This window comes from Trichosurus vulpecula, chromosome 2, assembly GCF_011100635.1.
Source record: "Trichosurus vulpecula isolate mTriVul1 chromosome 2, mTriVul1.pri, whole genome shotgun sequence".
Taxonomy (NCBI): domain Eukaryota; kingdom Metazoa; phylum Chordata; class Mammalia; order Diprotodontia; family Phalangeridae; genus Trichosurus; species Trichosurus vulpecula.
This window is the reverse complement of record NC_050574.1, coordinates 208,465,654-208,491,834: the sequence shown is the minus strand read 5'-3', so window position 1 is coordinate 208,491,834 and position 26,181 is coordinate 208,465,654. Positions and strand designations below refer to the sequence as shown.

Below are 26,181 nucleotides of genomic sequence, written 5' to 3'. Positions count from 1 at the left end.
TCCCAACCAACTAACTTGATCCTTGCGTTTTTCAGCAGGGTATGACTGCTTGTAGACTAAAGAGTTCTATGTTCCACGCTTGGGGGGATGCGCCAGCTCTGCCACACCAGCACTCCTCCTTCCCCAAGAACCCCCAACCCGGACTGGGCTTAGATCTTCTGCAGGCTGTGCACTCCCACTCTGATCCACCACTTAATTCCTCCCACCAGGTGGGCCTGGGGCCGGAAGTAGCTGCAGCTGTACTTCTGTAGCTGCCCCACCTCCGCTGCCCCACTCCGGCGGTAGCCGAACTGCGAACTCCTTCCACTCCTGCAGCTTTTCCCACTAACCTTCTCTGTTGTCTTTGGTGTTTGTGGGTTGAGAAGTCTGGTAACTGCTACAGCTCACTGATTCAGGGCGCTGGGGCACGCTCCGCCCCGCTCCTGATCTGGTTGGTCCGCTGCTCACACTGGGCTCTGCTCTGCTCTGCTTCCAGCTCCCTGCAGGATAGACCTCACCCAGAGACCATCCAGGCTGTCCTGGGCTGGAGCCCTGCTTCCCTTTGCTCTTTTGTGGGTTCTGCAGTTCTAGAATTGGTTCCCGAGCCATTTTTATAGGTTTTTGGAGGGACTCGATGGGGAGCTCACTCTAGTCCCTGCTTTTCAGCCGCCATCTTGGCTCCGCCCCAGCCAATTCTGATACAGTAAACTTTAAAGAATTGGTTAAACTTTATAAGAATAAGACCCATTCTCCAACTGACAAATGATCCAAAGATATGAACAGGCAGTCTTCAAAGGAAGAAATTGAAGCTATCAGTAGACATATGAAAATAAAATTTCGATTTCCTAATAGAGAAATTCAAATTAAGTAATGCTGAGGTTCCATCTCACACCTTTTAAATTGGCAAATGTAACAAAATTAGAAAGGGCTTTGGGAAAACAGGCACATTAATACACCATTGGTGGAATTGCAATTTAGTCTGGCCATTCTAGTGACAATTTGGAACAGTGGCCTGTATGAAACACATAGCAAGGTGTGTGCATGCGTGTGCATGTGTGCATGCATCTGTGTGCATGCACATGTGTTGGCAGAGAACTGGAAATTAAGCATGCCAGTCAATTGAACAAATTATGCTATATGAATATGATAGAATATTATTCGACCATTAGAAACGAGAAGTAAAGTCAACATTTTGTTAAGTGCCTATTATGTGTCAGGCACTGTGCTAAGGTCTAGGGATACAACCCCACCTTTGAGGAGCACCTAATCTAATGGAGAAGACAACATACAAACGATTATGTACAAATTTGATATAGACAGGATAAATTGGGGGTAATCTCAGAAGAAAAGCATTGACATTAAGGGAAGATGGGAAAGAAGAGCTTCATGTGGAAACATTTACCTGATTCTTGAAGGAAGACAGGAAAGCCAAGATATGGAGATGAGAAGGGAGAACATTTTAGGCATGGAGGACAATCAGTGAAAATGTTTGGAGTCAGGAGATGGAGCATCTTGTGCGAGGAAAGCAAAGAGTCCAGCATCACTGGTTGTCAAGGTTGTTTAAGAAAGAATTGAAAGGACAGTAGACTCTGAAAGGGTGGGGGGCATGGAAAAGATTTTTTTTAAAGAAAATAACAAACTTTTCACCACCAAAGATAGAGGAATCACAAACTTCGGACTTCAAAAAAACAACCCCTATTACAGCCCCTGTTGTGTGTATAAAGGAAGTAGAAATTGCACTGAAGAAAACAAAAATGGCAAGGCTAGCTAGACTAGACCAATCACTCATTGGAGGTCCCTACTGGAGGCAACACAGTTTTGAGGATATTGAGGGATTTATTCTCAGGGTATCTTCAAGAAGAGGATAACAAGTGCTTGGCAAATTCTTGGAATTTGTTGTTACAAAAAAAGACTGAAAGAATGTTAATAACTATGGACTCATATATTTGTTTCCTATCCCTACAAAATTTTCCTGAGAATTACCCACACATACATTGAGTGCATCCTTGATGAAGGTAGGGGAAGGAAAGAGAGAAGTTTTGACAAATGACTTTCTATAGCAGACGGTTCGTTTATAGTTTACAACTGCCTGCAATATAAGGCCAAATTGTTCGCATTTTTTAAAAGCATTTGATTTGGTAAGGCAAGGTAAATTATTGCCATAAAGGTTCTTCTTTAACAATCTCCCTCCCCTACATGTGTCAAAAGCACACAAAGCTTCCTGAAATATGTGTTGACAGTGCATTAAACTTCAGTGGCTTCCTTTTCATACTTCCCAGAATAAAATAGAAACTCCTCTCTTTAGCTTTGTTGTTTCTTCATTGGACATTACTCTTCTACTTTGTGCTACAGCCCAACTGGCCATGTCCCTGTTCACACACACTGCCCTCCATGTTCTCAGCCCATATCTTTGTGTCTGCTGTCCCCCGCTGTGACGCTAATGCATCCCATCCTCAACTTCATCTGAGAGAATTCCTCTCCTTCCTTCAGGTCACAGTTTAAGCACCACCTTCTACAGAGAACCTTTCTTAAATCCCTACAACTGTTAGTCCCCTCTGTCCCTATCTGCCTTGTCTCTAACTACTTTTTCTTTATTCCCTTTATATCTATTCTGTATCTATTTATACATGTATTTATTTCCCTCCTTCCAATATATGTGACTTGAAAAGTAGGAAATGTTTCAGTTTTTGTATTTATATCCTGGGCATTTGGCACATAGTAGACATTTGAATCAATATTTGTTGGTTAATTGATTTGCCTTTCTTCTCCTATTTATTTGTAGCATGGCAAACAAAGATAGCTGTCCTTTCAATTTTCCAATTTATAATAAATTAATCTAAAGAGAAAAATATTCCATACCTGTCGTCAATGAAAATATCATTGGCAACATATAACCTAGTTTTCCAGAGGTCCAAAGTATGTAAGAAGTTCCTTCTACAGGCTAGGTCACTTGAATAATTTCTGATGATTCTGAGTACTAAAATGACTTTTACCAGTTCAGTACTGTGAGATCTTTAAAATTAACATTGATTCCCTGAAATCTATTATATAGACAGCTCCCAATTGACAAATAGATTGTATCTTTAAAGGCTTTTTATGGCAGTAATTTCAATGAATCAGCAGGCATTGATTAAGTGCACATCATGTGCCAGGTATTGTGCTGGGCTCTGGGGATACAAGAACAAAAAATAAAACATTCCCTCTTCTTAATGAGCTTACATTCTACTGCGTTGGTATGATGTGTTCATAGATAAGAAAATACAGACTTTTGGGCAAATAAACACTCAAAGATGTGAATGGGGGAAACTAGTAATGAAGTGAATCAGGAAAGGGTTCTTGAAGGAGATGATATTTGAGTTAGGAGTTCTAAGAGGAACTGATTAAGAGAGACAAAGGGAAAAATTCTGCAAAAGCATGGAAGTTGGACATAGACTGTTGCATATTTATTTAGAACTTGGAATGCATTGTTCTCTAATAACAATTTTGTATATGGGAGTTAGGCTCCCAAATGAACCTACAAAGTTCAATTTAAACCTATACAAATAGAATTAGGAATAACTTGAATCTGGGGTCTTGGAGGAATAGGCTGGGATCTTATAACAGAAGAGAAAAAGGACTCTAATACCAAACTTATTGACCTATCCACAATACCTAATCACAACTACCATTTTCTCAGTGCATCGGATATTGCCTGTATCTTTGGAGGAAAGCAAGCCAAAAAGATTTCACTTTAAAATGTGAATATCTGGTAATACTGGAACTCTCCTCTAAATATTTATATTTCTTAAAAGAGGATGATTATTTACCCAAGTGAATCTCTAAATAGTAGAATTTCAGTCAATGTGGTGGAAAAAAAATGCAAACATTGTGAGGGAAGCTATATTTGGAAAAGAGGATCAGCCACTGAATAAACTAGGTCAGTTCCTCTAAGCTGTTTCTACTTTTCATAGCTTTTTCTTATCCTGCAGTAATATGGCAAAATAGAACAGGGACTGGACTTGGAAACAAAAGAGACCTAGCTTTGGACTCAGAGGCCTATACCAAAGAGCACTGATTCTAGACGCAAAGGACCTGACTTCAAATATCACCCTTGATCTTAGTACTTCTGTAACCTTGAGCAAATCACATCCTCTCTAGGCCTGGGTTTTCTCAGCTCTAAAGTGAGTGGGTTGGACTAGATGACCTCTGGAGTCTCCTTTACTTCTAGATTTATGATCTATGACCCGGCTTTGAGTTTCAGCTAGAACACTTACCAGCTCTGTGACCTTGGGAAAATTACTTAACCTAGTCTGAGGATGAACACAGGTTTTCCTGATTCTACAACCAGAAATATATTCACTTATGCCCTGTTGCTTTAACAAGAATTGAAGGCTTCTTAAATCCAGAGGATAGCTTTGAAACCATTGATATGTTATTATTGTAGGAACCCTTAAAGACAATGATAGTAACTTGTAATGGCAAAGTAGAGAGAGTGTTAGGCCTAAAATCAGGAAGATCTTAGTTCAGATCTAACCTCGGATACTCATTAGCTTTGTGACCCAGGCTAAATCACTTGATCTTTGTTTGCCTCAGTTTCTTCAATGCTAAAATGCAGATAATAATAGTTCCTCCCTTCCAGGGTCATTATAAAAATTAAATGAGATAATATTCGTATAATGAAAATAAGTATTTGTAAAATGCACAGTAAGTACACAGTAGTAGGCGCTTCATAAAGGTTTGGGTTCCCATCAATTAGGGCATGGCTAAACAAGTTGTGGTATATAAATGTAATGGAATACTATTGGGCAATAAGAAATGAGGAGCAGACAGACTTCATTACAACCTGAAATGACTTATATGAACTGATGCTGAGTGAGGGGAGCAGAACTAGGAGAACATTATACACAATTACAGACACATGGTATCTGTAAGGACTAACTTTGATAGACTTGGCTCCTCTCATCAATGCAAGGTTCAAAGACAGCCCCAAAAGACTCATGATGGAAAAAGCTATGTACATCCAGAGAAAAAATTATGGAGTCTGAATGCAAATGGAGGCAAACTTTTTGCTCTCTTTTTTTCTTTTTCCTTCTTTTTTGGTTTCATTTCTCCTTTCTCATGATTCATTCCATTGGTTATAATTATTCTTTACAAGTGAATCACTATGTAAATAAGTTCAATGTGAAAGTATATGTAGAACCTACATTGGATTACATTCTGTCTTGGGAGGTAAGAGGGAGGAGAAGGAGGGAGAGAAAATTTGGAACCCAAAAACTTGAGGAGCTGAGTGTTGTAACCTAAAAATAAAAAATAAATTTATAAAAAAAAAACCCAAAAAATTTCAGTTCATTTCTGCATACTACCTAGCTTAGATAATGTAGAAGTGAATTTTAGATTAATTGTTGCTAATTGGTAATGTAACCTTTGTGACTATATTTCTATTCACAATAAATGTGTGAATTAGATCCATTAAAAAAAACACCAGGGGCATAATCCTTACTGAAACAAGTATCTAATTAGTCTGACACTTCAAATAATCTTTTTTCAGTGCAAGTTTTTTAGAGTCACACTTCCGTTGTTGAAGGTGGCAGCCTTATTTGATCCTCACAACAACTCTGTGGATTAAGAGGTATCATTATCCCCATTTTACAGATGAGGAAACTGAGGCAAACAGAAGTTAAATGACTTGCCCAGAATCAGATAGTAAGTGTCTGAGGCCGAATTTGAAGTCAAGTCGTCCTGACTTCAGGCCTAGCACTCTATACACTGCTCTCCATAGCCGCCTAGTAAGACTTCATACATTTCAGGTAGATAGTGTATAACAATAGTGCATTTCTAACCTAAGTATTTTTTCAAATACACAATATCAAAACCTGCAGAGACATAAACTCACTTTGCCATTAGAGTCAGATTTTCCCACAGTGAATAGTGATAAAGAATTTCATATTATAACTCTAAGGGTGAGGAAAAATCAGAATGTGATTGTCCTTTACAGAATCTCTTTTAAAGAAGTTGCATTGATATCTTGTTTCCTTCTGTAGCTGTTTTGTATTGTTATTGTTACTGGCAAGCTCTGATTTGAAACACGGGCTGGGGATGTAGTTCCTGCAGGCTGGCATACATGTGCTGGGACTAATACTGATGGGAGGGACGCTTGTGACACTGTAATGCTAACACAGGAACAAAATTCATTTGTAGTTTACCCTTAAAGGACTTAATATACACCTGACAGGCCAGATGGGTATTGTTATGGAATGAGAGAAAGACACTATGCTTTTTATACTTTAGAAAGTGTCTATTAAGTATAAATACACAGAACAGTCAAGCTTTTAAGATTTCAGCTTAATATAGGATCTTTTTTCTAATCTCTAGAGGCAAGAAAAAAATTGATGAAATTCTATTAAAGATCTTCTGGAAAGTTTAAAGTAAAATTTAGAACTAACTCAAGGTGAATAATTTTTATTAAACTTAAATCCCAAAGTCTCTTAGCTCTGTGTCACCATTTCCATTCATTCATTCATGAATATTCATTCAGCAAATATTTATTGAACATCTGTTATGTTCAAGGCATCGCACTAGGTCAAGTAATATTTGTTAAATTCAAATTTGTCTCATTGAATCTCTGGGAATAAATTAGACATATTTGGAAGCTGCATTACAATTTTTAGACCACCAAAAATATCACACAGAAGACTGGTATTTATCAATGTTTATCATAATAAATGACACATTTTTGAATGCCTGTTATGTTCAAGTTACCAGGTATTGGGCATACAGTGATTCAATTCAAATAGGCATACATTTGTTAAGTACCTACTGTGTGCTTGTCATTCTTCTGGTTGTTAGTGGAAATACAAGTTTAAGTTGGGTAAAGAAAATTCCTTCACTCAACAAACAAATCCTTACCATGTGCCAGGCATTGTGCTAAGGATATAACAAAAGGTAAAAGCAAAAACACCCTTCCCTGAAATGGTGACTCATACAGAGAGTTGGTTGCATATTTCCCATAAATTTCCTCTTGAATAATATTCAAGCATATGCCCAAGTTCAGATATATGCATCATGAAGACTGAAGATTCTTAGATATTATGTGAGCAGATACCAAGACACTAATATTAGGGCAAATCCTAACTGTGGTATCCACTGGAACTAGCTAAGGGAGCAGGAAGAAAGAAAGCATCAAAGCACTATTCCTCATTAATACTTTATATCTGCCTATTTGGTTATTACATTGACAATCCAATTATTTCAGCCATCTTAACTAAGTCAGATTGGTTAGCACTTAGCACAGTGTTAGGCACATAAGAGGCCCTTAATAAATGTGTGTTGAATGAATGAATAGTTGCTTCTTATTCATTTCATTATAGAACTCAAGACTTCTAAACTTGAAACCATCATGTTTTCCCTCAAATCTTCCCCTCTTCAGTATTTTCCCTTACCAAACTTACCAGAGACAGATAAATGGCTCTCTGGATTAGTGTTGGCACTTAGGATTAAGCAGAATAAATTCAAATATAGCTTCAGATGCTTACTAGCTGTGTGACCCTGGGAAAGTCACTTAGCCTCAATCCACCTGTTTCCTCATAGCACCTAATTCACAGGGCTGTTTTGAATATAAAATGAGACAATATTTGCAAAATGTCTTGCAAACCTTTAAGTACTGTGTGTGCACACATGTATATATGCATATATGCATATATATGTACCCACACATTGGTGTTTATTATTATTATTATCATTAGCAACAGCAGCAACATCATCCTTTGATGGAGCCTTTGAAGGCTCCACCATTCTTTCATTCTCCCAGGTTCATAGTTATCACATTATCCTGGACAACTCACTTTCCCTCACCCCACTTATCCAATCTTGTTCAGTCTTGCTGTTTCTACTTCTACAACACTTCTATCCAACCCCTTTTCCACTCACAAAGCTACCACCTTAGCTCATGCCTTCATTACCTCTCACCTAGATTATTGTAAAAGCCTATTTTTTCTCCCTACTTTAAGTTTCCCAATGCTTTAGTCCATTTTACACACTGCTGTCAAAGTGACTTTCCTTAAATTGAGATCTAACTATGTATTCCATAAATTTCAGTGGCTCTCTATTTCACGTAAGATAAAATATAAACTCTCTATTTAGCATTCAAAGCCATTCACACCCTGGCCCCAACCTATCTTTCTGGTGTCAGTTAACATTACTCCCCCTCTGACTCTCTTTGATGTAGCCAAACTAACCTTTTCTCTGTTACTAACACATGATATTACATCTCCCATTCACTCCCTTCTTACTACTGCCTTACTATAGAATCCCCCTCTTCCTTCAAGACATAGCTCACGGACTACTTTCTACATGAAACCTTTCCTGATTCCCCTCGTCCAGTAGTGCCTGTTCACTCTAACTGCCTTGTATTTAATCATGTATTTATTAGGTCTTCTATTTATTTTTTTTATTCCATATATACTCATGTACTCATGTGCTTGTTTTCCCAATTAGACTATATTATCTTTGCAAATTAGGTATTTGAAAATGGTTATTAGTGAATTGATTTGGTGTCACTTAACCTTTCTGATCTCTAGTTTCCATATCTGTAAAATAAATGAATCATTGTATGAATCATTCCATAGGGTTGTTATGGTGATTACGTTTATGTTGGCTTTAGCCAATGATATATACTATATTAGAAATTAAAATGTCAGCATGATTATGAAATTAGTTTTGACCACAGAGACCTATTGAAAAGGTCTTGGACTATACTTTGAGAAGTGTTGCTCTAAGAATTATCCAGTTCTTAGTCAATCTACACATATTAATTTAAATGTTTTCAGTCTTATTATGTAATATATGTCTAGCAACTGAATTGACGCAGTATTGGTGGACCTGAACCACTGTGATACTGACAATGTCACTGTAAGTGAAACTAGAAGGCAAGCTGGGAGGGGAAGACCATTAGGGTTGCTGTTCCAAAGCTAAACAGTCACCATTGCATTGGCTAGGAGGGCCCAAAATGCAGCCATTAAGTGGAACTTGGGCAGGACTCATGAGCTTCTGAGTGAACTGGGTTTAAGGTTTTGTGGAAGGAAGGAAGGAGCAAAAGAAAGAAAAAGAAAAAGAAAGAAAGAGAGGAAGGAAGGAAGGAAGGAAGGAAGGAAGGAAGGAAGGAAGGAAGGAAGGAAGAAAGAAAGAAAGAAAAAAAAAGAAAGAAAGGAAGAAAGAAAGAGAAAGAAAGAAGGAAAGAAAGAAAAAGAAAATAAGAAAGAAAGAAATCTAGCTAGTAAACCCCAAATTAAGTTGGCAGCTTCTGGCCATCAAAATTTACCTTCCTTTGGAGAGGAGAAGGAAAGGGAGAGGGAGAGGGAGAGGGAGTGGGAGAGGGAGAGGGAGAGGGAGAAGATGAGCTGAGTTACCCAACTAGCAGGGTCCCCTTTCAGGCAGCTCGATCTGCTCACAGGTTGTGTTTGTCTTTCATATTCGAAGAGGACTATGACATCAGGAAAATGATGACATGACTTGCAGTTGACTTTGATTTGAGTGAGGGAGGGCTGTGCAAGGTCAGCAGCCTCACTTTCTCTTCCAGAGCAATCTGGATCCAGTGACCTGATACTCATCAGGATGACTGGAGATGACCCAGGATGTACATGAAAAGGCCTGAGCCTAAAAGCGCCAGGGTCTCCCATTACTGTGTGCCTAGCATTGTGCTAGGCACTGGGAATACAAAAACAGAGTCAAAATAGTTCTTGCCCTCATGGAGCTTACATTCAAAAGGGGAATAAAATACCAAAGAAATATAGGCTACATATAGGAAAATGAGCTGTGATTGGGAGTAGATACTAACAATTGGGGCAATCCAATCTGAAGGAGATGTCATTCAAGCTGAGCCTTGAAGGGAGCTTAAGGTTCCAAGAAGCAGAAGTAATTTTTTCTGATTAAAATAATTCAGAGTCAGGAAGATGGTATGGAACTTTGTTGACTGCATTCATACTTTTAAAAGAGAGCATTCCAGACATGAGAGATTGCCTGTGAAAAAGCACATATAAGAATGGAATGCCATTTATGGGGAATAGCAAGTGGGCTAGTTTGGCTGCACCATTGAGGACATTATCTGGATTAATGCCGAATCAGTCTGCAAAGATAAATTATAAACAGATTGTGCAGGGCTTTAAATGCCAAACTCAAGGCAATGCGAAGCCACTGAAGTTGAGCAGAATAGTGATACTTGTCAGACCTGTGTTTTAGGAATATCAGTTTGGCAGCTGTTTGGAAGATGGATTGGAAAAAGAAGAGATTGGATGTGAGGAGACCAGTGAGAGGTGATGAAGAACTATGATAAAGGTGGTTGTGGTAAGAGTTCAGAGAAGGGGACCAAGGGCCTCCTTGAACCTCAGTTTCCTCATCTGCTAAATGGAAGAGGGGAGGGAGTTGAACTAGATGGCTGAAGGAATTTGTTTTATCCCTTGACCAAAGTCAACCAGAAACATTAATTAGATCATGGATTATAACGCAACACTATGAGATTGTCACTTTAACTTGTAGTCCTCATGATTGTTGTTGGTTAGTTATTTTGTGGTCATGAAGAGTCTGACATGACTGCATTTGGGGTTTTCTTGGCAAAGATACCAAAGTGCTTTGCTGTTTTCTTCTCCAGCTCATTTTACAGATGAAGAAACTGAGGCAGAGAGGGTTAAGTGACTTGCTCAGGATCACACAGCTACTAAGTGCCTGAGGCTGGTCTTCCTGACTACAGGCCCAGCACTCCATCTACTGCACCACCTAGCTCCCCAATGATCATAGTGGACATTAGCCAAAAGACCACCATAAAGCTAACAATCCTTATTTATTGGGATGAATAGGATTTGTTAAGGCATTTATTTTTATGAGGAGCTGTCTAAAAGTAATAAAGATTAGAAATTATGAGCATGAAAATTGAATGCATGTATTATACCTCCATACTTTTGGTTACTTTCAGTTATTATAGCCGATTCTCAATTATCTCTCTCCGCATGATTTATATAAAGTAAATTCTTAACCCAAAGTGACTTCTCTTCAATACTCAGCATGCATTTTTTCTTTTTTTTCTTTTCTCTTACCAGCAATCAGTATATGGTTAGGGAATACAAACTAATTTTATTATTTGCCTTAGATTCATATTATAGACTCCCAGTATTCACAGCAAGGTAGAAATCTCAAGAATATTGTACTAAATGATGCTGATAATAGAGATGACAATGGAGGATAGGAAGACATTAGGCATGTGAATTTCTTTCCTCCTCTTCCTCCTCCTTTTCTTTCTCTTCTTAGAAGGAGAGGGATGGGGCTTAATAAAGGACTATTGGACTGTTACTGAGATGACTGGGTGAATGGAGGCATCTAAGTTTCACACTTTCAAACTAGTTTTTCACTTTAACTGAGGCTTTGGTAACCTATACCAGCCATTGTAAATGGCACCACCAGAGCCAGGGCATCCTGCCTCATCTTCTGAACCCCAGTTCAGCCTCTGACTCCTGTTTCCAGAATCTGGGACTATGGGACCCTGGTGCCATATCTGTCCACAGTTGTCAGCCTTACCTTTGACTCCCTGATCCAAAATTCCTTCCCGTTCTTTACTGCCCCTGTACAGTCATGCATCTCCTTTGCCCACTTTTCCAAATATCCTCAGCTATGTCTGATTATCTGATTGAAGCAATTAATAGTAAAGTGAAAATGGAGTTTAATTCTCTTAACTACATTTGTTTTGGTAAAGGAGAAACTTGTTAACACAAAGAAATGTCTAATTGGGGAAATATGGCAGGCAGAGGAAGGATTGGAGGGGTCTTGTCACCCCAGGCCTTTACTGAATTGTCTCTACTTTCTTCTCCTAAAATCAGTTCCACACACACCCCTCTTCCTTTTGACTATCAGGGAATGAAAGAGATGGACTAAACTGTAGGCATTCAACATTCACCTTACCTTTGGAATGAAGCTGTTTTGTCTTATGAAACTCAGTAAAAACAAAGAATCAAGGTGTCAGGCCAGCCAGAAACCAGCATGGATTTTAACACTGTGAATATTAGAATATTTGAAGCCCTACATGGTAAGTTCAGGAGAGAAGAGGTCTTCCTGTAATTAGGAAAGTAAGGGATGAGAATAGTCTCTTCCTGTGATTTCATTAGTATAATGAATTCCCAGATGAGAAAACTCCCTCTTCCAATGCGATCAACATCTTCATCATCTTCTCTTAAAGTTGCTTAGAGCAATGAGAGATTAAATGATTTGCCAAGGATCACACAGCCCAGGGTCACATAGAGTGTATATCGAAGGCAAGACTTGAACCAAGGTCTTCCTAACTTCCAGATGGGCTCTCTGTCCACTACATTACAGTGTCTAGAGTAAGAAAGTGAAACTACTCTAACATGCACACACACACACACACACACACACACACACACACACACTCTTTCCAAATAGAAATATTAAATAATAATAGCATTCATATAGAGCTTTGAGGTTTGCAAAGGACTTTAAAATATCATCTCATTTAATCCTAATAATAACCCTGAGAAGAAGTGCTATTTATTATTCTCTTTTTACAGAAGAGGAAACTGAGGCAGGCAAAGGTTAAGAGACTTGTTTAAGGTCATATAGCTAGTAAGTGTCTGAGGCTAGATTTAAATCCAGGTCTTGCTGCCTTCAGGTCCTACACGGTACCCACTGTGCCACCCACCTTAGCTTAAGAATGAAGTGTGGATTATTTCTTCTATGCTACTTTCTAGGAGCACAAATCATTTGGAACTGACTGGACTGTTGAATTCATCTGTATAAATCCAAATCAATGTTTTTGTTTTTAAAAAGCAACAAATGTTACTTCCCTTTAAAATAGTCCATGTTTAAGAGGAAGTAAGACATTTTACTGTTATTTGGGGCAAGTCATGACTCTCTAGTCTTACTTTCCTCATCTGTAAAATGAGGGTGCTGATGACTTCTAAATTTCCTTCCTAATCTAGCCCTCTCTGATATTGTGACTTTTTGGTTGTCACCAACCTGATTTCAGCTGAGTAATACTTTTTCTTACTAATTCTTATGTAGATTTGCCCACAAAAGCATAAATCTTGCCAACATTTCTTATAAGGTATCTTATTTAGATTAGTAGGTATCACTGGAGTTAACTTTCTTTGTCTTTATGTTGCCTTGGGGAAGTTCAAACTAAAATGAATGACCTCAGTGGACCAAAGTACTTATTATTTTTGATAATTTTAAAATGTCCTGAAAAGTATATGTTAAAAGAAAATAAAAATGCATGTAGCTATATTACATAATTAAACATACTGGACTTTTATATACGGACCGACATTTTATACATATACATACATACATGCATATATATACAGTCATGTTAGATGTTTCTTTTCAAGTAACTCTTTATTAAGGAAATAGAATTTAATTTATGTGAGATGGGAGATTATATTATTGGAAACTTTTAAAAGCAAGTTGAAAAGACTGTTGTGAAATGGATAATAGAACACTGTTATAGCTTCCCTCTCTCAGAAGTACAAAGGCCCAGGGTTAATGATTGCTAGAGCAGAGTAAGATTAGGGAGCTCTTGACACCTCTTGAGGAATATTGAAGCTTAGAATTAGCCCCATACCTATTCATTTGAAAGGAATCCTTAAATACTCAGAGGCAACAGTTGGTCCTATGCCAAAAAATAACTGGCAGAAATAGAAAAGCAACAATTTAGGGGTGGGAGGGAGAAGATAAAATTTATTTTTTAGCTCTTTTTAAAAAAAATTTCAATTTCAAATTCTCTCCCTCTCTTCTTCTCCTCCCCCACCCATTGAGGAGGCAAGAAATATAATTCCCATTATATATATGAAATCATGCAAAATATATTTCCATATTAGCCATTTTGTGTGTGGGGGAAACATACAAAAAAGAAAGTGAAAAAATGTGCTTTAATCTGCAGTGTTCATCAATTTTTTCTAAAGGTAGATATTTTTCATCATGAGTCCTTTGGAATTGTTTGGGATCATTTTTATCGGTGAGAATAGCTAAGTGTTTCATAGTTGATTATTGTTACGATATTGCTGCTACAGTGTATAGTGTACTAGTTCCACTCACTTCATTTGCATTAGCTCACATAAGTCTTCTCAGGTTTTTCCCGAAACCATGCCCTTCATCATTTTGTGGTTTTCAATTGTGAGACTATTATTCCTATAATTTTTGAATTTCTTTAATAGTATTCTATTTTGAGATGGATGCTTCTTTTCAGACATTAGAATTAGATAACATTTAGTTAACAGATTGTATATTCATAATTATGTTTTAAGGAACAGATAAAATTCATTATAATGAACTCTAGGGAATTGCCAAGTTGTTTTGCTATAGTAGAATGCTGTTATGATAGTAATATGTAACTTTATACTTTTCAGAGCACTTTCATACCCATTTTCTCATTTAACCATAAATGTTTTATTCTCCTTGTTTTATTTAAAAAACCTGAGATCTAGAGGTTAAATAAACAGTGGAAGTGATTAAAATTGAGGTCCTTTGATCTTAATCATATGTTCATTCCAATATACTATAATTAATGTTACAATAAATGACATTTTCATGTGGGAGATAAAATGGAATTGATTCAAAGACTCTTTGTAGTCCTTTAATAATTAAAAAGTAATGCTTTGATCTTAGGGAGAGGTGTCAAACGAATATCACCAATACAAGCTTTCCTACCTTTCTATTGTTTCTTTGTGTGGTTATTTTGCTGGTTGGGTGTTCTGGGGGGTGGGAGGGATAGATTTGATTGGTTTGATGTTAGAAAGAAGTAGAGGGGTAATTGGTACTTAACAGCAGGACAAAGCAATTATAAAGAACATAGCTACAACTCAGCACAGCTGTAATCTCTCTATTTCCACCCTTAATACTGTATGAAATGCAGCAGGCAAACAGGTACAGTCTTTGAGGGGTCAGAGAAATTTTTGTTTGTTCCAGACTAAAGAGTTTAGAGAATTTGTAATAATTAGATCAACTAAACCTTGGCTGAGACATAGCTTTCACAAAAATATAGAAATAATAGTATTTGTTACAGTAGGTTTTTACCTCTAACTCCTTGTTCTAAATTTGATTAGAATTATTAAAGACTTATTAAATGTAAATTGTCATGAGTTGAGTTAAAATACTGCCTAAAATCAATATTTTCCTGAATTAGAACAGCCAATTTGATTAAATTAATTAGATATTTAGCTTTATCTACAATCTTATCAGTGCGGCTGCTCCTTTCCTTTCTCCACACCTTTTTAATCCTATGTGCTTCTTATCCATATTCTCAAATACTCAAATAGTTGTTGATATTATTAATATGGGTCTGCCCCCTAAAGAAGGAAACTAAAACCTCCACCAATGCCCAACCTTCTTGTGCAACTCTTGTCCATGTTCCCCAGTAAGGAAATCCACTAAGCATGCTGGAAGCTTTTCTTATGTCCTCTTGATACAAAGATTATACTAATGGAGCCTGAGAGCTCTGTCCACTGGTTATCCTTTGCTCTTGTCACTGACCAACCCATCTTCTTTTTCTCTCAGGCATTTCTTTGATGACATTCTTAATACTATAACATTGGTACCATACATGTATATCTGTGTAGATGGATAGAAGGATGGATGGATAGATATAGTCTGGACAAAAATAATTTTTCATCCACTTGGTTTTTCTTGGGTAGGAAACTAGGATAAATTCTATTAAGCAGTTTTGGGTTACATCCGGGAGGCTCAGAAATGCTTGGGAAATTGATGAAGTCAGCATCGTGAAATCCGTAAATAGGAGCATTTGGAAGATCTCATTATTAAGAGTTAGTATTAGCAAGAGTTCTTAACTTAGCATTCATGGAACCCTAAGAATAGACCTCAGGGTCTATGAACTTGGATGGAAAAATACATATCTTTATTGACCTCTAACTGATATTTAGTATTTCTTTTGATTATGAATGTAGGCAACAAAACACTCTAAGAAGAGTTCCATAGGTTTTATCAGACTACCAGAGGGGTCTATGGCACACAAAAGGCTTTAGAACACTTGATCTATAGATTTGATTATTTGATTATTCCATGCTCCACTCAGAAGCCAAAGTGATTTCCCTGTACTCAATAAATTCCAGTATCTCCCTATTATCTCTAGGATCAAATATAAAGTATCCTATATGGCATTTAAAGCTCTTTATAACTCGGTCCCTTCCTACTTTCGCAGTCTTCTACACTTTACTCCCTTCCATGAAATCTATGAGCCAACCCCTTCCCACTTGCTTTCTGTTACACATATGGTTCTGACTCCCCTTTCCATACATGCCTTTGCACTGACTGTGTCATGCCTAGAAGCTCCAACTATTAGGTTTCCTGGCTCCCTTTAAATCTTAGCTCAGATCCCATCTGCTGCAGGAGACCTTTCCTGGTCCCCTCAGTCCCCCTGGTGCTTCTGAGATTACTTTCTATCTATTCTCTCTCTATATTATATGCACCTAGCTATTTACATGTGTCTCCCCTTTTTATGAGCTCACCAGAGGCAGGGATTATTTTTATCTTTCTATCCTCAGAAATGAGCATAGTGCCCAGTAAACAATAAGCACTTACTGCTTTTTGATAGATTGATTATATTGTATCTTCCTCATAATAGTGCTAAACACCTTTGGATATATCTAATTTGTGCTTGGCTCAATATTAGCGATAAGCAAATTGTCAAATGAGGTTTTCTTTGTTGTATATTTCAAAACATATTATATAATTTAAAATATACATTGCAGACGCTTGTTAGAGGAGAGCCTTTAAGGTGGTGGTATTTTGCTCAGCTGAATAAAAAGCTTTTTTATAGTCAACAAGCACAAGCACAAACAAACAAGCACAGTGGAATCTTATATCTTCAATCTAATGTGTGATGGTGAAGATGTGGCTTACTGTGAAATGTCATTTGAGAAAGTGTGACATTGTCCCCCTAATTTGCTCAATCAGGATTTCTTCAACACATGTGTCAATTATTCTTATATTGTGTTTATATATATAGAGAGAAAAGGTTGGTAGTTAGTAATGCTTTCTCAGTCATCTTTTGGGGGTAGTAATATGGTATGGACTGTATTCCCACTCCTTTGATGTCTTTGGTATATATCTTGGATATTTGTCTTTCACATCTTCACAATGGTATGGTTTTAAGCAGAGACTTCCTCTCAGAACACTTGGTCTAGTAGAGCTGCTTGCCCATTTTTGCTCTTTTCTGTTCAGTTTCTACCTCCTCTACATCATTACTCATGAGTTCAGGTGTAATGTCTCCACTGTACAGGATGGTGAAAAGACTATGTTGTAAAAATCTTTGTGGATTTTTTTAAATCTTTCATCTATTTGTTGTTCTCCTTCTAGCTTAATCCTTTGGTGTCTTTGGGATGAATTTCCTTAATAGATCCCTTTCTGCACTTTCTTTAAACTGGTCCTCTTTACTGCTCATAATCTTTTCCATATATGTGTATATGTGTGTGTGTGTGTGTGTGTATGTGTCTGTGTGTAGTTATCCATGTCATTGTCAATAGATGTACCTACCCAATGCAGGAGATATCTTCCTATGAATCTTTTATTATTTTAATATCAATGTAGCACTCAGACTGTCCTATTTCCTCTTATTTTTGATACATGGTCAACCCACCTGTTTTTCTGGTCATATATATTCTTATTGTCCCTTCATTACTTCTTGTTCACAATTTACTATTAATAATTTGCTGCAGCTTAGTCACATCTAATATCTTTCCTTTTTGGGGTGTCATCAGAAATGTTAATTCTTCTGAGATCATGCTATGCCATGATTTCTAATCATGTAGTGTCATTGAAGAACATTTATTTTTGTTAGGCTTTTGTGGTATTAAACTTCTTAGGAGCATTGAAAACACTGAATTATTCCTTAAATGTGATCCATCCCAAATCTCTTTTAAATCTGGTCCCATCTCATTGTCCATTTATGGTATTTCCATTCCCTTCTATTCCTTTCTGTTCCTTTCCCTTCTCTTGTTTACCTCCCTTCCCTTTTTCCTCTTTTCTCTTTCTCTATCAGTCTATCTATCTGTCTATCTATCTATCTATCTATGTTGCCTATCTGTCTCTCATACTGATGCAGTTGGCTCTACTCATCCAACTGCTTGTCTTAACCTGAGTAAGGTGCATTTTATGTCTACTTTGTTTTTCCAGCATGGGTGGTTGTTGATTTTTTAGAAATGATGGTTTTCACTGAAGATCTTTATAATACCCTGGCTTTTAGAGTATAATTAGTTAACATTATCTGGGAAAAGAACATCAGAGTACCTCATGATTGATTCATAAAAAATCCTTCTGTTTGTCCTCCGTAACACTAGTAGACACCTTGGTTGAACTTGTCTTCCTTTCAAAAATTCAGATTTTCTAACAAAGTTATCTTTATGATCACATCTGTTACAATTTTTTTGTATGATTTTAATATAAAATTAGGTAGAATCAGGAGTTGGAAGAGAAGTGGGCTAAAATTCTGGGCCCTCACGAGGTAAAGTAAAATCTTATCTGTAAGACCCAGGTGATCAAGGGGCAGAGGCCAAGGTTGCAATGATAGGAAGAGGAGAAGATATGGCTTCAAAGAGAAAGCAAGATGTGTTCTTGTGAGAATATTTTCCTTCATCTTCTGCAGTGGATATTGGTGAAGAGCTACAGTTATCTTCATTTTCAATTAACATTGAAAATGTTAAATTCTTTAAAAAATCTGTTCATCAGGTTTATTACTCTGTTGCTATAAGAGAATCTGGCTGGGTAATGCCTGTTTTAAAAAGCAAAATAGCTGACACTTTAATGCTTACATTTTTATATACTAAACAAGGCAGCATAGATTCTTGGTGATATATTTGGATGACAAAAAGTGAATGAAAATCTTTTCATGGACTAGTGATAATAGATCAGCATTTTCACCTCCTGTGTGGTGTCATCGTATGGCCTTCAGACAAAGCTTTTTTGGTATTAGATTGGTTATTGTGAAACAGGTGTAGTGGGGAGATGATCCTTCCCAATTAGGTAATCCTTTAATAAAACACTCTTTTGCTTTCCAATTATTTATCATTTTCTATCCTTTGCTTAGAAGTGAAATTTTTAAATTCGTAGATAAGTCTATCTGAATCCTATTAAATGGGTATTGATATCACCTCTGAAAAAAATAGCTATAGATACCAGGATAGGTATCAATAGGAAAGTATGCTGTCAGTGTTAATTCTTTTATTCCGTATCACAGATTTAGAGCTGGAAGGGACTTTAGCAGCCATTGAGTCCAACCCCCTCTGTTTATATATGAGGAAGTGGGTTCCAGAGAGTTCTCCAAAGTCCCAGAAATAGTAGGTGACAGAAGAGATTTGAACCCTGATCCTCTAACTCTAAATCCAGTGCGTTTTCCAATGTCCTTCCAGGCCTCTCATTCTTGTCATTTTAGCTAGGCATCCTACCTGGGGAAGCCTTTGTCAGAGCTTAGTACACTATTTCTGTTTAAAGTCCCCCCAGTCTTGATGAATATGCAGTAGAAGAATCCTCTAGGTTTAGAACAGCTTGCGTTCTTTGCAATTGTGTAAGGATTCTTTAAACTGCCATTTTGCTGTTTCAATTAAAGGGATGCTTTATCTTAAAGCCAGGAGAAACATTTAATTGATATTTAAGTACTTCTCCATCCTTCCCCCACCCCAGTAAAGAAAATTACACACAAGAGTCCAAAGGAATGGATTGATGACCATGGATCATTTTGTCTTTTGTTTGTTTCTTCAACGAACTAATGTTTTCAACAGTAGATGTTTTCTGTTACATATTTTAGTGTGTATCCATCCACAAGTAGCCTCCACAGCCCTTCTCCTCTTTTCCCCAGCAATGGGATTTCAAAACCCCAGAGAAAAGAGCTGGGAATGTGGTTTGCATATTGAAATTCTTAGTTCAGCCAGGACGGAGTTAGGAACTGAGCTTAATTTCTGAACAAGCCTATTCTTTGTGAGAAGGAAAATAGAAAAGAGAAGTAAGACTTATGAACTTCTCATCTAACAGTTAAACAAGATAAACTTTTATTGTGTACTTACTATGTATAAGGCACAGGGGTTGAAAAAATAGATGTGATTGGACTATTGTTTTTAACCTGAAGGAGATCATTATATCTAGCTGCTGCATTTTGTATATAAGCAAGCTAAGACTCCATGAGGTGAGATGACTTTGCCATGGTCAAACAGGTAGTCAATGGCAGAGTTAAGATTCAAACCCAGTTCTTCAGACTAAAACCAGTTCTATTTCCATGGTGATGTAGGCAGGGGTGGGAGTGAGGGGGCAGCTGAGGAATGGAAACATAAATAGCTACTATAAAGGGAGAACATGGTATATGCAAGGCAGAGAGCCAGTCAAAATCTATGAAAATATGAGGGGGAAGGAGAGACAACATTCAGCTGGAATAGGGGGCATACCTGTATGGGGTGGGCAGGGAATGTCATAGAGTAGTTCCATATGTGAATTGATCTTTGAAAGAAGACTGGGGACCTAAGACACAAACCAGTTGCATTTATTCCATAGACAATGTCATGGGTATCACCTGTTGGAAGAAGGAATGGTGAAAGAATGGGATTAAGCACTTCTTAATAAGTAGAAAACATGCTCTCCTCAGTCTGCAATACCTGACGATTTTAGGAGGTTAGCAAATATTTTGTTCCTTCTCACCACTTCCTTAATCTGACTTCCCTAACTATTTCTACACTTTGTTTCTCCAATCATTTACCTTTTCGGTTGTCTACAAAACTATGTACTTATGGAGAATCAATAAGACTTAGTAAAGTTAATTTTAAAGAGCACAGCTTACTGTCCCTTTCTAATATGGAGTCCTGATTTTAACTATAATGGACTCCCACATGATAGTATTTATACTATTACCATCCAGTGTGCTACAAAGGAAAGAATGTTGAATTTGGAGTCAATGGATATGGGTTTAAATTCCTCCTCTAATATCTATTACCTGTGTGACTTTGGTCACACATATGGTTAATAAAAGAACTTAAGGTCTCTGGGCCTCCATTTCCTATAAAATGAAGGGATTGGATTAGATGACTTCTAATAGCTCTTCCAGCTCTAAATGTATATTTAAGAGACTATATAATGACAAAAATGAAAATAAATTTAGTAACACTTGTAATTTGTTTGTTAATCATAACATCTACATACAATTCAAAAATAGAGATTGTTCTATTTTAAGAGAGTAGATGTGTTTATTAAACTGAGATTATTTTTTTTGGAGGGGGGGAAGGCAGGGCAATTGGGGTTAAGTGACTTGCCCAAGGTCACACAGCTAGTACCTGTGTCAAGTGTCTGAGGTCGGATTTGAACTCAGGTCCTCCTGACTCCAGGGCTGGTGCTGTACTCACTGCACCACCTAGCTGCCTCTACTGAGATTATTTGTAAAAAATATTAACAAGAAGTAAATAAAATAACCATTAACCAAAACAAATAACTAAATAAACTTACAAAATGAGGAATTAAAAACTTATACAAATTCTTAATATTTAAAGTAGAACCAACTAAATTAGTAAATAAGCAAACAAGCCAAAAATATTCTTATTCTATATCTCTTCCCAGGTCTGTTTAAAGTTTTCTTTTCTTGTTTTTGTTTCCTTTTTATAATATGATTATAGTAAATGTTATCTAGAGACATTTAGTGGATCATTTAATGAATCATTACTAAGTCATTTAATGTGCTGGACTTCTTGTCATAACTCTGCATCCCATAAGAGTTCATGAACCACTGCTTGGGAATAACTAGTTTACAAGGTATAGACATGAAAGTATTTTTAACTCTATTGCTATTACAAGAATATTTAAAATAGATTGATTCACTGTTGTTTTCTTTTTAAGCTGCAGCATCTCCAAAATTGCAAAAACTAGGACCAGTGGAGCTGACCATAATTATTACCATACCAGTTTGCCTTTTATCTATAGCTGCGATGTTGACTATATGTACCTGTCAAGGACGTCAATGCACTTATAAAAAGAAAAAGAGGCAAAATGTGGAAGAACCACTAAATGAATGCAACCTAGTAAATGCTGGCAAAACTCTTAAAGATCTTATTTATGATATGACTACATCTGGGTCTGGATCTGGTATGTACTCATTACTCATTTCTAAGTGAAACTCAGAAGCAAAATGCTTCCCCCTAATGCTAGGGAATATCTATTTCTCTCCTTTGTTTCCAGGATCTCTGCCATAACACTGATGGTAGGGTTAAGAACCAAGTTTGTGTCTCACCACTGCTACACTGAATATTTAATTTCTTTCTCATATGAGAGTCTTCAAATATTTGCAGACAACTATTCTGTCTTTCCTTACCTAGAATCCTTTATACTATGGTATAGTCTCTTGCTTTTTGATTAATCCAGGATATTTCCTTAAAAAGAAACTAGTAATATATCAGGACTTTAAAGTCTTTTTGGTATAATTTCAAACAAATTTTTGTAACAATGGTAAGTATGGTGGTTTAGTGTCTACAATTTGACAATAGACTGCTTGTGAAAGATGAGAGGGAATGTGTTAGTGGGTGCCAAGTCATCCACTAACAAAACACATAAAAACAGAGAAGTGAAAGGGGGTAACCTCTTCCTTGTTCCTCTCATTTGTAATTTTTGTCTTGAACTTAAATTTGCTCCCTTGTGCTGCTAATAGTGAATATACTCAGGCTTGTCCTCACCCCTTTGTTCCACCTGCTATTGGGAGCAGACTTCAGAAAGATAAGCTGCATCAGTGGAAGGACAGGGAATTTGACTGTTCTTACTGGCTGCCATGGAAATTGTTTTGTCTTTTCTTTTTACATTTTTTTTGCAGGGGTGGGGAAGGCAGGGCAATGGGGGTTAAGTGACTTGCCCAAGGTCACACAGCTAGTACCTGTGTGAAGTATCTGAGGCCACATTTGAACTCAGGTCCTCCTGACTCCAGGGCCGGTGCTGTACTCACTGTGCCACCTAGCTGCCCCGGTTTTTCTTTTTAGAGCAGGAGTTCTTATTCTGTGTGTGTGTGTGTGTGTGTGTGTGTGTGTGTGTGTGTGTGTGAGACTCCTTTGGACCCTACCTCAGATTAAAGTCTTTAAATGCATAAAATATGTATGATTACAAAGGAAACAATTTTTATAGAAATACTTATCAAAATATTACTTGAAAAGCTCTCAGACCCCTGTTTAAGAACCCCTGCAATCTCAATGCTTTTGAGAGGCCTATGGGCAACTGTTTTCTAAGAATTTCCTGATTCTTTTCTCTAAGAATTGCTTTGTCTTTCTAAAGGTTTCTAAATGATCTAGAAGTGATGACATCATGATGCAGAAGTGTCAGGTGTAGAATTTTTTTTTATTATTAGGCATGAAGCACCTAGTTTCTATAACCACCCATAGAAAGTACCTCTGCAGAAGTCTTATGGTCCAAAAAGTAGAAGCAAAGTCCATTTGTTTTTAGTAACACAATCTCCTAATTTTTTTTAATACAAGGACTATTTGTTTAGTTTATTTTTCTGGTCATTCTTCAAAAAAAACCTGACCTCTTTACTGAGCATTGTTATCTCTGCTTACTGGTTGAGTATACTGGGTAATATTGTCTTGCAATTTTGGGGGTAGTTTTCCATACTATCTTAAACTAATGGAGGTGAGAATGGGAGGAAGAGGATAGGAAGCTAGTCTTCTTAGTAAATTTGGGCATTGTATCTGAAGTTGGTGACTAATTTTTAAGGTTTTTCGCCTAGAAGGCTTATATGTCTTAGTGAGCCATGAAGTAAAAATATAGGCTACTCTACCACATTAGCAATTTTGAGGTTGATTTTCCCCCAGTTATGTAAATGAGAAATTATGTATTATTTATTAATAAAATCTTATCTAACATGAATTTATTAAGTGCCTACTTTGTACAAGGCACTGTGTTCATGCAAAGACAAAAATGAAATTATGCCTTCCTTCAAAGGTCTTATTTGGAGGATAAAATATGTAAAGAGATATGTACAGGATAATTTGAGGGGGACAGAGTGCTAAAAACTAGGAGCATCAGGAAAGATTTCCTACAAGAGGTGATAGTAGTTCAAATCCAGTCTCAGACACTTACTGACTGTGTGAACCTGGAAAATTCACAGCTTTCTGCCTCAGTTTCTTCATCTATAAACTGAGAATGATAAATGCATTTACCTTCCAAGATTGCTATGAGAATAAAAGAAGATAATATTTGTAAAGTACTTTACAAATATTATCTTCTAAAGTATACTTATTTTCACCAAAAATTCCAACTCTTTCTTGTTTAGGTTTACCTCTATTGGTCCAGAGAACAATTGCAAGGACAATTGTACTTCAGGAAATAGTAGGAAAAGGTAGATTTGGTGAAGTATGGCATGGCAGGTGGTGTGGGGAAGATGTGGCTGTGAAAATATTTTCCTCAAGAGATGAAAGGTCTTGGTTTCGTGAGGCAGAAATCTACCAAACGGTTATGCTGCGACATGAAAACATCCTTGGCTTCATTGCTGCTGATAACAAAGGTATTTCCAGCCAAGTTTAGTATTTTGTGTAAACCTGTTTAATATATTTTCAGGCAAAAGCAAGAACATTTTTAATGCAATAGAAAAGTGTTCAATTTTTTTCATATAGGTGTGATGAAAGAAAAATCACATTTATTTGCTATATCAAAAAAGTAATATTTGACAGCAATATAATAAACTTAAGTCAAATGTAGTAAATTCATTTTGATGGTAATAGTATTGCACTTTGAACTTTTGTCTAGTGAACCTGGAGAATTTAATGAAAATTAACTCCTTAATACACCAAACCTTTGTTAGGGGGGTTTCGAGAAAATTTAAAATGGTGATATTTCAAATTAGTGTTGTCTTGATTTTTTTTGCACGTATCAACACATAGTTTGCAGCTGGTTAAAGCTTTAGAATCCATTTATTGCCTATTTCTACTTTGAAATTTCTCTCTAAATTGCAAGGAAAAAGAAAAGTCCCTATGGTTTTTAGTTACAGTGTTCATAAAATATCGGCCTATTCCTGATCATTAAAAAGTGACAGATTATCCATGTTTTATTTCTTTGTCTTTTGTGCTTTTTAGTTCATAGGATCTTAGATATAGAACTGGAAGACATCTCACAGAGTCCATCTAGTTAAACCTTCTTTCTCATTTTACAGAGAAGTAAACTAGTGCCCAGAATATTTGTGACTTGCCCGGAGGCACATAGGTAGTAAGCGTCTGAAGTGGACCCAGGTCCTCTGATTCAATTTCAACAGCCATTCCATTTTTAGCTTATTTCATAGCTTCTTAGCACCTCCCCTAGGAGCCAGGAAAGGAAAAGTAGAGGGAAAAATGAATCTACTTATTTTAACTATGTAATTACTTCTAAACATGTAATTAGTGTTTAAGGAGGCCAAGTGGTATAGTATATGGAGAGCTGGCCTTGGAGTCAGGTAGATCTGAGTTCACCTCTTGCCCCAAAACAAATTATCTTCTCAATGCCCAGACAACTCTCAAGGACTACAGAGAATAACCAAACTGTTTTGGGGAGAGAGTTTATCTATTAGAGCTTGCCACTGTTTTTAACTAATAGGACCATTAAAAATTTTCCATACCTTTAATCATCCCTTCTTTCCTTGTCCTCCATTATCCTTGATAATTGAGAATTGACAGTCATTTTCCTCCACTGATATTGACTTCATTGTGAAATAATGACTCAAAGCTAGATTTTCAAAAGGACTTTAGTCGTGTTTTAAGCTGTGGCTACATATGTGTTTACTTCATCATGATTTCTATGTGTTTCTGCCTTCTGTGCCTCCTAAATTTTGATTTGGGGTGAGTAGGAGTCAAGGAAGAACTGAGAATGATTTAGTTTCAGGACTAATTTGGCAATTTAGATCGTGCTAGAAACATGTCTTTTCTAAAGAAACTTCCATACTTGAAAAACTGATCCAAACTCTTCAAAGTGGGGTGTTTTTGTACAATAAATGACCTTCAGCTAAAATACTGTTATCTTGTCACCTCCTTCCTCTCCCAGACTTAGACTGAAACATTAATGGCTACATGCTTGCATTTGAATAGTAGTAGTAATTATAATAATAATGCTAACTCTCACTTAAATTGTGTGTTAAGATTTCCAAAGAACTTTACATGCATCATTGATTAAATTAATTTAGCAAACCTATCAATGTAGCAATAAGAAAATTGTGTGGATAATCTTAGGCAGATAAATATA

The 26,181-nt window shown here is 36.8% G+C and overlaps 1 protein-coding gene across 1 annotated transcript in view; it reads left to right on the top strand.

Annotated features, from left to right (window-relative positions):
* The window catches only part of ACVR1C (activin A receptor type 1C), a 51,033-nt gene that overhangs the window by 15,692 nt on the left and 9,160 nt on the right, over positions 1–26,181 (top strand). The window contains exons 2-3 of the mRNA XM_036747764.1: positions 21,835–22,080; positions 24,248–24,478. Of these exons, the coding sequence (XP_036603659.1) occupies positions 21,835–22,080; positions 24,248–24,478 (477 nt within the window). The remainder of the gene's footprint in view (positions 1–21,834; positions 22,081–24,247; positions 24,479–26,181) is intronic.